Genomic DNA, 15,144 nt, shown 5'->3' with positions numbered 1-15,144 from the left:
AGCGCCTCCCACCTCTCTTGCCATTCTGTGGGCTGGGAAAACACTGGTGATTAAGACCAGCGTGGTCTGCACAGCTCTTAAACGTGAGTTGTGAATTCTTCGTGTATCGTTTTATAAATGCAGCTGTAATAGATCCAGAAAATTGAGCCAAAGGTCATCAAAGCTAGGTGTAGTTTCGGAAAACACTTTTCTGATGAAGATTTTCTTCTTTTTCTTTTTCTGGTCATTATTTTTTCTTAAGGTCACAGTGTGCTGAACAAAATTCCAGTGATTTGAGGGGTCACTTGCAGACTGGTTCCCTGGTCCCAGCAATGGTCTTTCAAGCCTGATGTGCTTTCATTTGATTTCCTTTTTGATGCAAAAGAAATTTTTAAAATGCGCTACAATCAGTGGCCTAGAAGTTGTCATAAAGGATGTTCTTCTCAATTAGAAGTAACTCATCAGTGCTATATATTTATGAGCCAGGAGCATTCATCTACTTAGAGCTGGAAAGCCATGTGAAATGGGGGTGGCAAAAAAATAATAAATATACTTACTTTCAAAAGAGTAATTATATTTTTACATCTTTTCAAGCTACCCTATTTTCTCTTTCTCTTTCATGTGGCAGTACTGAATTTAAAGCAAACGAAAAACAATGGACTGAATGTTACAACAAAAGACACTGTATCAACCAGATTAACCAAGACAAGAGTGTGGGGAAGGTTTAAATGGCCTCTCTGAGCTTTGTGCAGGCTCCGCCTAGTTCTAACGCAGAGCATGGACCTCTGGCATCCACATCGTTCTGGCATGTGATGGTTAGTGACTTGACTTTGAAGCATGTTATTGTTCCCAAGTTTTAAAATGCTGCAATTTCCTGGACACAGCAATGCTCACTTTACAGACATCTCTTAGATCGAAACTGAAAAAACCAAAACAATTCAAAGCAAAACAAAAACAAAAAATGCGTTTGTTTAGAAACATCTAGCCATCGCAGTGACGTCCCCATGAATATCACCCAGCCTCAGGATTCTGTCTCCACCTACAGCTGTTTACATGGCCTTCAACAGACAGTCCGTTTTCTGAGCGATCCTCTGGCCTTGAGCCTCCTCCCTTTTTTTCTTTTATAGGGATACAGAACTCGGATGGCTTCTGGCCTCATGTTTTGCTTGGGTAAAGCAGAATCTAGCATTTTCTAAGCTTGCTTGTTGTCGATTCCTATAGTTTTTGATCTAAGAATGGACCTATGAATCATCCAGCTCTTATACATTACAGACAAACAAGTGAGGGTTTTGCCTATTTTTCCTTAGGCTACTTGTCTCCCAACAAAGTAAAAATCTAACCATCCCCAGGTTGTGTAGATGCAGGCCAAGGAGTCAACTAACGATAAACAAAATCACATCAAAACGGCCTGTCCATTTCAGTGTCTTAAAACTGATCCATGCCCCTGGCTTCAAATAGACTAAAAAGGTGATTGAAGAGAGTCCAAAATATCATTGCTTAAAAATTTCCCACATAGAGGTAAATTCAAGGTCTTCACTCTTAAAATAGTGATTTGAAACCATCCAGGCCAAAGCATCCACTCTGAGATCATTTTTTGCCTTGGTTGGCCATGGTGCAACTGTGCATGCATTCTTTCTAACAAGCTGACTCCCCTGTGTGTTAGAAATAGCTCAGTCTCGCAGGAGCTGTAGAGAACAGGGCAAACAGACATGCTCATTGGTTGGGACACCTGGAACAAGCACTTTATGATGCTGGGAGCTTGAGGGCCTTTTAGTTCAGAGAAAGGAGTGGAGGGAGCCCAGTCGGCTCTAACAGAGCCGTTCTCACATTCATGGGCAGCAACTGCAGGCCCAGGAAGGAACTGAAGTGGGTCTTACCTCTCCTTAGGCTTCAGGTGTGAGAAGCCTGTTTGTTGGAACCGGAAAGTCATCACCTATACTGCTCATCAGCTCTTGCTTTGAGACACTGGATATCCCAGTTAGTGCAGTTCATCCTCTTCCAATGATCACAATGATCATAACATGTACATGGTCCCTTTCCTCCCACCCCTACCCTCACCCTCACACACTGTGTTGTCATACAGCCCAAGATAAGGAGCAGCCTCTGCACATAGCTCCTGTGTTTTGTGATCCATACACCATGAACACCGGCTTATGTGAAATCTTGTAATAAAAATACAACCACACCATGTGGACTCCAATGGGACCCAGTTACTTTGTCCACTGACAGCACAGGGGTTGGTGGCTCTGCCCAGCAATGGGTGCTTCTATCAGAAAAGCAACTTTGGAGATTTCTCTCAATGACAAGAAAGGTGGCCTTGTAGAGGACAGGATTTACTGGATTTACTGAGTCCTGAGTTGTAAGGATTCGGACAGGTGGTCAGAGCAAAGTCGTCTTTTTTCCATAGCAACCGTAGGTCAGGAGCTGTGAGGAAGGGTCCTTTCTCAGGACAAAGCCTTCACAGTCCTAGCCAGCTCGGGCTGCTGTCAGGCGGTCTTTTCCCTTTGAATCCTGGGAGAAGTCAGGGCAGCATGCGGCTGACTAGGCTTCTAGGTGCAGAGTCAGAGGCATCACGGGAGGGTGAGAGGAAGCAGAAAGACAAAGGCAGTCATGGAGCCCACAGTAGCTGCTCAGACACAGGTTGGTGCCTTACAGGCACGTGAAGGCCAGCGCTTTCCTTCCTCTTGCTTCTGATGGTGCAAATTTAGACGTCAGGCACATTCCTGGGGGCGGGGAGTAGGGTGGTTGTGGACTCTACAGCCCCCAGGGAGAAGAAGGAGAGGAGTTTCCAGGTCATTTATAGCACTTCCTTGACGTCGAGGAAAGGGAAGGAAACGACTTTGACTAATACCCTGAACTAAAAATGGGGAAATGAAAAAGTATTATAAAAGTTAGGTTCTTTCTTTCCTTCCTTGTTTTTCACATGAGCGGCCACTGAGAATGCAACTGGCTTTCAGTCTCCTCTGTAACTGGGGACAGGAGTGAAATGGATAAACGCAGCTCACAGATAATCCCCAAAGCTCATCCTTATCTACTGGCTTCAACCTCCTCCCTCCAGAAATCTTCTATCCCAGCTCCTGATGAGGAGAAAAATGAGCGGAGGGAAGCATAAACGACGTTACAGGGCAGACTTATCCTCTGATGAGGCGTGAAGGTGCAGGAAGGAGGCCAGGGGTTCAGAGGGACACGCAAGGGCCCAGGTGGAGGCACACTGCAGGAAAGGCCCTCGGCATGCTGAGGCTTCTTTACATGGAGGGAGAAAGACTCCTAAAATAGCAGAGCTGGACAGGATAACCCAAACCAGTCGGGTTCCTTTACAGAAGGGCACACTGAAGCTCTGAAAGGGCATTCGGGTCATTGTAGGGGAGGCAAAACTTTTCCTTTACACTCTGACAGTCAGGCTGGGCCTGAGAATTAAGTTGACATAAGACAAATTAACAGGAGAAAAGCACACAGATTTTATTATTACATGTACATGGGAGCCTTCACAGAAAAATGAAGACCCCAAAAGTGGTTGGGCCTAAGCACTTCTATACTAGGTTGAACAAAGAGTAGTAATTGTGAAAAAGTATCTAAATGTAGGGGCCGGTTAAAGGAAGATAAGGGTCATTTAACAAGGTTTGCTTGTACTGATTTCTCTCAGCCCCTTCTCGTCTCTGGCGATGAGAATATTTCTTTCCTCCTCATATAGAGAGGGCATCTTTTACATGGCAGTTTTATCCCTTGCTTTTAGGAAGAAAAGGAGAAGTCAGTGCCCTTCTTGCATGTGCTTGCAGGTTTTTGAAGTGCCTTTAACTCAAAATAATCCCACGTCAAAATGGCATATTTTGGGCATATTTTGCTACCCTTCACCATCCAGCTAGTTAGTGGCAAAATCGAAACTAGATGTTGGTCCTTCTCTTTTCCAGCCTGCGGTTATTTGACTACATCTCAGTTTCCGTCTTGTGTCTGGGACACGCTTCTCACCCTCAACTGATGTCTGCTGGGGATCGAGGACACGCCAGGCCCTGTGCTGGAGGCCTCTACGTTTATCCGATCGATGCACGTAAGTGTTACTGTCCCTATTCTGTGGGTGAGGACACTGACGTTCAATAGGTTAGTAAATGGTACTTTCATGTTGTTCAGCCTAAAAACATGTCTCAGGAAACACAGCAATTTAGATCAAGAGTCTGGTTTCATCCGTTCTCTCAGCAGATGAGAAAACTGGATTTAGAAACACTGATTTTCTCAAGGTCACACAGCTGGCCAGGAGCACAGCTGGGGACTCAAAGGGCACTTAAGTTGGCTCCGCCGCCGCCGGTTAGCTCTGTGTAGCCGCCATGACACACATGGGATAAGCACTATTGGAGCTGCTTCCCTCTGGCTCCCCTCACCTAGATGCAGGGGGGAGAGCTTCTGAAACAAGCCTTGTAGGACACAAGAGGCTAAAGACAGGATGTTCCCTTACTTTAAACTGAACCTTTCAAAAATGTACCAACCTCTCCATGGCCACCTTAGATAGGCTTGGAGATGCCTCCCAGGGTGACTTTCTTCCCTTAGGTGCTGCTGAGACCTACAGGAAATGTTAATATGGAAGACATTAGAATGCTCTAACCTTCATCCACTACTTCATCAAAACCATCCCAATCCTTATCTCCTTCATGGTACTGCCGCAGATAAAGACCCGACACCCAGGTTCAGAGGAGTGGGTTTCTCGATTTATTTGGACTAGCTGGGGAATATCCTCCTTTTGTGAGAAGATTCCAAATAGCTGTTTCAAGCATAATCTTTTCTATTAATGGACAAGCAAGTAAGTTCAGTACTTTTAGGGGTCAAAAGTTCACAGAAACATTCCCAATCAGGGCCATCTTAGGTCATGCTGATATAAATTCATCTTGGAACACAACTGCATGCTACCGACACTCCGTACAAGGTCTTAGCAATATATGTATAGCATACGAAGCAGCTGAAAAATGCCACAGTCATATCCAAAGGCTCCTTACAAGATGAGATCTGGTCTGGCAGCCACCAATGGCTGGAATCCCACTCAACTGTGGGCAGGCTAAGAAGTCTGTATCTGATGGCATGGGCACAGCCGCTTTGGGGCAAAAGATGGGCAGAGACTGAGGCAGCACAGAGGTGAAGCTGAGAGAGATAGCAATGGAGTGGGAGTTGAGTCCATCTCCCCCACCTCTGGTCACCACCGGTGGGGCCTCACGGGGCTCGGGGAGGAAAGCGCTCTTTTGGGTGACACGTAGGAGTAGAGGTTCCCATTTATCAGCTGGAAGCAGTACAGCGACAGTGTTGGTGAGTGAGAAATGGGAAATGACACCACTGGAGGTTCTGCATTCCAAATAAAACTTGCTGACTTTCCCTCTGGTTCTGCCTAAGGCCCATGGGAGAGGAGAGACCTGGTTTTAGGGGCTGTTGTTAGTCCAGGGCCCAAAACAAATGTGAATCAGATGGTCACCAGGAAGCATCAGGCCCCCTGGAGAGACTTCTCTAAATGCGATCTAAGTATCTGGTCAAGAACACCAACGAATTCATAATCATTTATTGTAAATCACTCATAGTTTACACATTATTAATGGCAAAATAACACTGTTAAACACCTGCTGGATGAAGAACTTCATTATGACAATTTTCTATTGGCATCACTTCTCTTCCCAAAATTTTAAATCCCACATCTTTCCCAAAAATATCTACCTTCACAGCGCTCCGATGCCAACACTAGAAGCCTTTCCTTTGCTCTAACATCTAACACAAAGGGCGCGCTGTCCCGATAATTCAACATGCTCTTTACAAGGCAACTTAACACACAAAATTTTTTTAATCCGGAAGCTACATAATGATCACTTTATATTTTGCTGCAAAATCAATGAAGGCCACATGCAGGTGAAACATTAGTAGACACTGAGTTCTAGATAACTGTCGGTTATTAAGATCTGATGGCCTGGTGTGGAAAATTAATACGCTTATTTAGCAGAAGTAGCTAAAGTGCATGCATCAGTGGCTGGGATCAATTAGAATATAAATTAGGTGTCTAAACATTTAAATGAAAGCTTAATTTGAGCTTAATTTGATGTCTGGCACGTCTGAGTTATACACCTTCAAAATGACAATAGCAAAGAGAACGAAATCAAACACCTAAACAGGCATTGATGTATAGGGTCGGCTGGCGTACAGCTCAGGATACAGAGCTAGCTGGGCAGTGAACAGATCTCTTTTGAAGCAAAGACAGTGGAGCATTGACAAGCTATAAACAGGGCCAAAAAATAAGAGAGCCATTTCCTGTATTCTCACTTTTTAAAGTTTTCAGTTCTCTTACTTAAAAAACAAGAGACACACGTATACTAATTACAAAACAGAAACATTCCTTAGTGACTTCTTAGACCCTCTTTTGTCTTCTACCCTGCCTCTCTGCTCCTTCAGATAGTGTGTTTAAAAGTAATGCTGGGTTAAGAAAGGAAAAGAAAAGAAAAGAAATGCTCTCCTGAATCACACTGAAAGAATATTAAATTCCTTCATCCTGTCAGGGTTAACATGTACAAGCATATGACAGTGTACGTTTGACATATTGTAGCGACAGCATTTAAATCACAAGTCCACGAGCTAATGTTAAATCATAGTTACATTGACTTAAAAAATTTTTTTCATTGAGTTGTTTCTTGACATTATTTTGAGACAAACAAAAACTTTCCAAACCACATAGATTCCATTGTCTCCTCACCCTCTATCCTCTTCCGTGATTCAATGAACAAAAGAACGATAGTAACAAAAGCCATGAACCCAGGTGTCAACGGCGGACACGGTGGATGGAGGATCCAGGTTCAAGCGCTGCCATCTCCAGTCCTGGCTTTCCGCGCCTCGATCATCGGCTTGGTTGCCCGTTTGCGGTCAGTGGCCAGCCCCAGCCAGCACATGAAGTCAATGAACCAGGTGGTTGGGTTGAAATTTAGGCCAAATTCACTTGCAGAGTAGTCAAAGGGAAAGGTGTGATGGTAGTTGTGGAAGCCTTCACCTGGAAGACAGAGTGAGCTTGAAATAACCCAATCACCAATGCCCTACACTGGCTTTTTCAATCACTCATTTATGGAGACTACCCTGTGCGAGACGCTGTGTCAGGCAGGTTCTCTGGAGAGCAAAAGACTTGATTCCTGCCCTTAGGAAGCATTTATTTAGTTGGCTAAACTAAATATGAACAGAAAAATAACAATAAAGTTATCAGCATAAAGTGACAAGACTGATTTTCCCAGGTGTATTGTAGACATGCCTCCATGACTTCAGAGCTGTGCTTCTTAAGCCCAGTGCTAAAGGGCTGACAACGGACCAGCATTCTGATGTATGTTCATAAAAGAAAAATAGCCTTTGCAGACTGGGGTGAACACAGGAAGACTTCTTGCGAGAGCTCGGAAGACATAAACGAGAATCATTCTGATAGGTAAGTACATTAAGGAGCTGGATCTTTATATATCCAAAATCTACCTGTATATTATTCTACCCTCTCAGTGAAAAGCTTTTCCTCCCTTCTTCTTCTTCTTTTTTTTTTTTAAGATGTTTTCAGGAGGGGTCTCAGGGCTTCTTTCATTTGATTTTTTAAAACAGCTTTACTGAGATATAACTCACTTACCATACAATTCACCCATTTAAAGTACACATTTTAATGGCCTTTAGTATATTCACAGAGTTGTGCATCCATCAGCATGATGAATTATAACATTTTCATTACCTAAAAGGACACCCCACACCCTTTAGGTGTCATCCCCCCAGCCCTACTTTCCATAGCTACAACGGTTAATTCTATGCGTCAACTTGACTTACCAAGGGGTGCCCAGGGGAAACTTTATTCTGGTGTGCCTGGGAGGGTGTTTCTGGCTGAGACTAGCATCTGAATCAGTGGACTCAGTAACGTAGCTGGCCCTGCCCGGTGTGGGTGGGCATTATCCAATCCATTAAGCGCCTGAATAGAACACATAATGGAGGAAGGAGGAATGTGCCCCTTTTTGACTGACTCACTGACTGAACTGGGACATCTATCCCATCTTCTCCTACCCTCAGACTGGAATTTACACTATTGGCTCCCTGGTTCTCAGGGCTTTGGATCTGGACTTAACTATACTACCGGCTGTCCTGGGTCTCCAGCTTGCAGACGGCAGATGGTGGGGCTTCTCAGCCTCCGTGATCACGTGAGCCAATTCCTCATAATAAATCTCTCTCTCCAGAAACAGTAGGATATCTACCTATCTATCTGTCTGTCTGTCTATCTATCTATCTACCTGTCTATATACAGAAACAGTATATACATCTAGATATCCTACTGTTTCTGTATATATATATTATATATGGAGATTTATTATGAGGAATATTTGTAACAGTATATATACATACTGTTTCCATTTCTCTGGAGAACCCTGACTACAGTCTCTACAGATTTGCCTACTCTGAACATTTCATATAAATGAAATCATACACTATGTAGTCCTTTGTGACTAGTTTCTTTCACTCAGCAGATTTTCAAGGTTGTAGCAGGTATGACCATTTCATTTTTTCTTACTGCCAAATAGTATTCTATTATATGGATAGATCACCATTTATTATACCATCGAATTTATCCATTCACCAGTTGATGGACATTTGGATTATTTCCACTTTTTAGCTATTATGAATAATGTTGCTATGAGCATTCATATAAAGTTTTAGTGTGGATATATGTTTTCATCTTTCTTGGGTGTAAAGCTAGGAGTGGAGGTGCTGGAGACTGCATCTGAAGGATTCTGCTCCACAAAGAGCACATCAGATGGATCAATCTGTGGTCTGCAGTTTTCTTATTCAGGTAGGTCTTCTCTACTCTGCTCCTCCACCCTCATCATTGGTGATGTTTTTCCTGGACTAGAGTGCACTATAGAGAAGTTTTCCCTCTATATTCAGAAACAGGCACTATTCTAAAAACTCTGTATGTATTCCCCATCTACCGCACTGTTGGCTGCAACAAGAGCCTTCCAAGGCACTTTATGAAGGAGACTGACTGGGAGTCCAATGTTGAGCTGGATAGACTTAAAACCAACAAATACCCAGCTCTTCAGGGCTTGTGTCATGACCCCATTCCCTGGGTTTCTTGCCCATCATCCCCATATAAGACAGTAACAGTCCATCGTGTCCCCTCTCCTGTCTGCTCTCGGAGTGAACACTGGATGTGGCCCCCCTCATTATAGTCCTTCTAGAAGATGAAGGGTGAGAGGAGGAGAAAGCAATAGGAGAGTCAGAAAACTCTTCCGCCTGTTTCCAAGGTACTTTGCTGTCTGCTTACTTAGTTATCCCATAGCTAAATTTGGTGTTTATTCCACCTTATATTGCTCTTGTCAATGTAAGATCCCTGGGGTCTTAATAAATAGCTGACCCCAACAAAGTGGTGACACAAATTCATTGCTGAGGGACACAGAGACCATTTCTACTTAACAGTAGGAACTTCCCCTTCCTGGCTTTGATCTCTGTGCGCAAGGTTCGCTTGCCAAGAAGACTGAGTTGCTTCTATAAAAATACAGCTAATATTTATTAATCACTGACTGTGTGCCAGCCAGGGCTAAGTGCTTTGACGGGTATTAACTCCCATAATCCTCACATCTCTAGGCTAGCTGCTGTGATTATCCTCATTTTAAAATGAGGATGTAAGTACACAGAAGGGACAAGTAACTTGCCTAAGACCATATGGCTAGTGATAAAAACAACATCACAAAGGCTTACTTCATGCTGAGTGCTGTGGCAAACGCTATGTATCAACTCATGTAACCCTCCAACGACCCTAGGAGGAGAGAAATACCGTTGTCCCCCCTTTACAGATGAGGACACGAGGTGTGGAGGAGCCAGATAACTTGTCCAGAGGGTAAGTGGAGGAACCAGGACTCAACCAAACTTGTCAGACTCCAGAGGCCTTGCTCTTAACCATTTTGTGATACCATGAGATGCCAAGGTGTTGTTTTTTCCCATTTCTCTGTTTGAAGGCCTTTTTCTTACAGCGAGCCAAATGACTGGACAGCTGAGGCTGGAGCGGTCATAGCAGTTTGAGAGAGAAGTCAATTGCTATTCCTCCTTTAGGAAAATTTCCATGGTAAAAATAAATAGCTACTAATTATTGATCACCTACTATGTGCCAGGCACAGTACCAACCAGTTTACAAATAGTATCTTTCTTACTTAATCCTTGTAACATCCCTGTGAAGCGGGCATTGCTATTCCCATTTCACAGAGAAGAAGATTGTAAATCAGAGCGATTACCTGACTTGTCCAAGAGTCAGGATTCTAGCTTCCAAGCCCAAGTTCATTCCACTCTACTGCACTTCCCTGCCTCTCCTTACAGATTCCACACAAACATTGAGAAGCCAAGAAAATCAGAGCTGCCATCCTCCCCATTGGCTCTCACACCCCTACTCACCAATGGCGCCAAGAGTGACCAGTGGGTTCTGCCGAGGACTGATGTGCTTGTCATAGGGTCGGTTTCCATACATGTGGGCGGCACTGTTGACCAGCCAGGTGACGTTGAGTGAGATGGTATAGCGAAGGATGGAGGCCAGGAAGTAGGAATTCCAGAGACTCTCTCCCCAGAGGTACCAGGGCACCAGTGTGGGCACCAGGAAGCACATGAGCGCCACGGTGACCTTATAGTACCTGCAAGGCAAGATATTATGCTGGCATCGGGCACCTGTTGATGGCAGTGGGGAAAGGCTCAGCAAGCCACAGGAAAAGTCAGGAACTGTGCCGGTCAGCTCCTTCAACGCTTTCCATAGGAGGGCCCTGCTGCGTGTCACTCTGTGCAGGAGTCACAAACCCATATAGCTACAAGGGCTAGGCAGGTAACAAAAATTTAAGAATTAGGACAGGTAGAATGCTAGAGGAAGTGATAAGGCCTGTAGCATATTTCAGAGGAATTTCAATATAAAACAGTCAACATTGTGCCAGGGAAACCCAAGTGTCTTAGAGCTACATTTGTCCCACAAGCCACCAGTTTGACAGCTCCTAGCTATTTCTTTCATCAGTCAGTCAACCTGATAAGCAGATTTTCTTGAATAATTTCAAGAAATATCAGTATTTCTTGAATAATATTCAAACACATGATTCTGTACTAACTTAGCTTGGTAAAAAGGTAAACAACACACTCCCCAAAATGTTCTATGTCCATTCAAGATTATATTCAAAATCAGTATAAAAACAAAAAGTAGAGGAACAGGTCACAGGAAAAATCACTGAGAAGGGGCTGGCCTGGTAGCATAGAGGTTAAGGTTGTGTGTTCTGCTTTGGTGGCCTGGGATTCACAGGTTAGGATCCTGGGCACAGACCTACACACTGCTCATCAAGCCGTGTTGTGGTGGTATCCCTTATACAAAATTACAAAATAAAGGAAGATTGGCACAAATGTTAGATTAGCGACAATCTCTTCCTCAAGCAAAAAGAGGAGGATTGGCAACAGATGTTAGCTCAGGGCCAATCTTCCTCACCAAAAAAAAAAAAAAATCATTGAGAAGAAACCATCGATAGTTTGTCTCCTGGACCTGTGTATCCAGCAAACACTTACTGAGTGCCTACTATACGCCTCGCTCTGAGTGCTAGTGGTACAGACACAAATCCCACACAGTCCCTGCCCCAGGCTTCCGTCAGGTGGAACCACTGTTCTCTACCCTCTGGCCATGTAGGACCAGGTCCACGCAGGGACAGGAGAGGGGCTCTGACGCAAAGTATCCAAAGCCATCTGTGCATAGCTATTTCCTCCCTGGCCTCCCACTGGCTAATTGAGCTTCCAGAAAGCCTCTGTTAAGACGCATATGAACTCGGAGGAGGCACAGTGTGAGGGAACGAAAGTCGGGAGGTGGGAGACTTTGACTTGAGTCCACATCTGATTCTGGAGGTTGAACAGATGTCTTTTTATCCTTTCACTCTCCTCTTGTGCACAGTTAGATGGCTCCCCAGAAAGCAGAGCACGAGGCAAGGGCCTGTGTGTGGGCAGTTTCTTTGGGAAAGGAGCTCAGGAACTCAAGGAGTGGGCAACCGGGAAAAGTGAAACATGGAAGGAGGGGCAGCTAAGCCGAGGGTGCCCGCTGCCATGGGCGACTGAACTCAGACCTTGATGGGACAGAAGATATCCCAGAATTACTCTCTCCAGAATGAAAGAAGGGACTATTTCCCATTGGCTCCAACCCCCCTTGGTTGAGGGATGCCACATGAGATATTAGCTCCCTCACACTTCCGTCTTTGCTGGGGCCAGAATGGCTGAGTGCACTCTGCAGGCATCTCAGGTGGAGGCAGCAAAGAAGCCAGAGCAGGAAGTAAGAATGAAGCAGGACAGCTGAGCAAGGTGCTCTTGGGCAACACCTGTGCCAGCAGGTGGCTGCGGCAACAACTGGAGTGAACAAGTGGACAAGGAGAATGAGGCGAGGCACAAGAGGGTCCCAATACAAGTGGCAATTATAATACCTCATGGGGTTCTTGGGAGGGCCAAATACTAATTACTACTGTGGAGAGTGTGCTTACCATGTGTCACGACTACTCGGAGACCTTCACACGCACTGACTCATTTAATCCTAACAAAAACTCTAGGAGAAAGAGACCATTATTATCCCCATTTTACATTTACAGATGGGGAAACCGATCAACAGAAAAGTTATGTTGCTGGGCCAAGGTCACAAGACCAATAAGAAGTAGGACCAAGATTCAAATCCAGGCATGATCACTTCAGAGACTATCACGCTATTCTGCTTTGCAAATGAAATCACATATGTAAGTGTGTTTTTCAGATTGCTAGCTGCACATAAATGTCAGTTCCCATAATGATAATTGTTTCTTGGGGTTTTTTTAAGATTTGCACCTGCATTAACATCTGTTGCAATTTTTTTTTTCTTCTTCTTCTTCTCCCCAAAGCCCCCTAGTACATAGTTGTATATTGTAGTTGTAGGTCCTTCTGGTTGTGCTGTGTGGGATGCCACATCAGCATGGCCTGATGAGCAGCGCCATGTTCATGCCCAGGATCTGAACTGGTGAAACCCTGGGCCACTGAAGCGGAGTGCGTGAACTTAACCACTCAGCCACGGGACCGGCCCCAATGCTATTGTTTTTATTGGGCAATATATTAACCCATCAGCACCTGAAAGAGAGCTCCTGGGAGGCCAGATGAGTGGGCTGTGGTTGGAGGGGCAAAGACAACAGTCAAAGGGACTGGTGGTCTGGATTGGGCTCCTGAGAGTCACGTGCAGACGGCTGTTGGAGAGTGCTCTCAGGAGACACCGTAAGTGAGGGAGGGAGGCAGGGCTGGGCCGAGGGAGACGCTCACCCACAATGAGTTTCAGCAGATCCAACGGGAGCACTGGGGCTAGAGGACCCTTTAGAGTTGTCCCAAATTGAAAGGTATCCCACGTCATCCAGCCATTGGCTTCAGGGTGCCCCGTGGGAGGGGCGAACCCTTGAGCAAGGCAGTTCCATGTGGGCAGGGGCAATTCCCCAGAAAGGACGGCAGCTGGGGGGTGGGAGCATCAGCTGAAGAGGGATCTGGGTGAAGCCTACAGGCACTGGCCCTGGAAACTGGGAAGTGGTGGTGAGCGTGTGAAGAGGCAGCGGCTCTGAAGGGAAAATGGAAGACATGCCCAGAGCCAAGGGTCTCCTGGCTCCTCGTTTGCACCTCTGAGGAGGAAAGGAAGCAGCTAAACATTGCCAACAGTGGGCATCCTGCAACTTAAGCTTCTCTTTCTCACTCTCTGGGTTACAACCCAGTGCCTTTGAAAAGAGCCTCTCATAGTGCTGTTCTGAGCCATTGTCTTGGCCCCTCATTTTGCTCCTGAAAAAAAGGAGAGAGAAAACACATGTGCTGTGGGCTGGCTCTGTGCTGGCTCTGTGCTGGACGCCAGGCTAAGCTGGTCACAGGCCTTCTCTCCCTCCTCCCATCCGCAGCAGAATCAGGATGGACACACTCCGCAACAAGGACCCCGCGGCTTAGAGAGGTGCCATGCTCCCCCCCCGGGGTGAAGCCAGGCCCTTGCTCTGCCCCAACCCTATGGAATCTGCCTTCTCTGGTTTGACCACAGCCTGGAGGACTCCGCTTCCACTCATACCCTGCCCCGGCATCCTCCCTCTGAGCCATTTAGGGAAGCCACCTGCCTGCCTGGGCTCTGGTTCCAGAAGCTCCTGTCCCCGAGGTGCCAAGTCCCTGTGGAGGGAGAACGCCCAGCAATGTGGCTTCCCGAGTGGGAGGAGAGAAAGGCCCGGGCTTCACCTCCTAGCACAGCCACTGTCAGGCCCAACTTCCTCTTCCCCAAAAACAGACCTTCTGTAAAATCATCGCCCTCGTCCCAACAAAGCTTTCGCAGACCTAATTATAGGGTTGTTCTCTGACTGTTCTTCCTGTACTCTGCTAGGACTCCTCTTTGTGTGTTCAATGGCGTGGATGAGAGAGGAAGGAATTTTTAGGGGGCACGGCAAGTCTGGGTCTTGTTGCTGATAACTGTGTACAAATTCTCCCCAACCATTTCAAACAGACTCAGCGCATCTTCCCACGTAGCAAAGCACCCCTTCCTCCCGCGCACCGTTTGCCTCGAGCATCTGGTCTCCATTTAATTACAGTCAGAACAAGTGCTGAGGTGGCTCTCTGGCTTCCTCGCTTAATAACACTCAGATCTGGACGCCCCGGCGAAGGACCCACAGAGTACTCCACGGAGCCTCCAGCATCCAGACCTGCCTGTTGTAAAGGCCCTCCTTTCCTCAAGAGAGAGAGTGGGAAGGGAGGAAGGCTGGAGAGGGGCCACTGATATTGCTCTTTTTGCCAAATGGCTTTTTATGTTGTGAAGCATCATAGAGCATTTAACTACCAAACTCCGCCACTTCCCAGCTGTGTGATCTCGAGTCAATTATTTAATCTCACTGAGCCTCAGCCTTCTGTTCTGCAAATGTGGGACTAACAAATTTATTGAGTGCCTACTATGAGCCAGGTACTGTCCCAGCCCTGGAGATATAAAGCGAACAAAACAGACAAAAATCCCTGCCCTTGGGAAGCAGGGGGATCCTGGTAGGGAGATTGTATATATATATATATATTCCGGTCAGGAAGACAGCTAATGAACAATATAAATAAAACAAGGAGCATGTTAGTAGTAAATACTAAGCAAAAAATAAAGCAGAGAAGGAGAATATGATGTCAAGGGCAGGTGCTGAA

General features: G+C 45.7%; 1 protein-coding gene across 1 annotated transcript in view; it reads right to left on the bottom strand.

Annotated features, from left to right (window-relative positions):
* Positions 1-4,788: 4,788 nt before the first annotated feature.
* Positions 4,789-15,144, bottom strand: part of SCD5 (stearoyl-CoA desaturase 5) — a 141,624-nt gene continuing 131,268 nt past the window's right edge. The window contains exons 4-5 of the mRNA XM_046656623.1: positions 10,387-10,619; positions 4,789-6,979 (exon numbers count right to left, since the gene is read on the bottom strand). Of these exons, the coding sequence (XP_046512579.1) occupies positions 6,789-6,979; positions 10,387-10,619 (424 nt within the window). The 3' untranslated portion in view covers positions 4,789-6,788. The remainder of the gene's footprint in view (positions 6,980-10,386; positions 10,620-15,144) is intronic.

Source organism: Equus quagga, chromosome 3, assembly GCF_021613505.1.
Source record: "Equus quagga isolate Etosha38 chromosome 3, UCLA_HA_Equagga_1.0, whole genome shotgun sequence".
Taxonomy (NCBI): Eukaryota; Metazoa; Chordata; class Mammalia; order Perissodactyla; family Equidae; genus Equus; species Equus quagga.
Note: the sequence above shows the minus strand (reverse complement) of the source record. Positions and strands in the feature narration are given on the sequence as shown.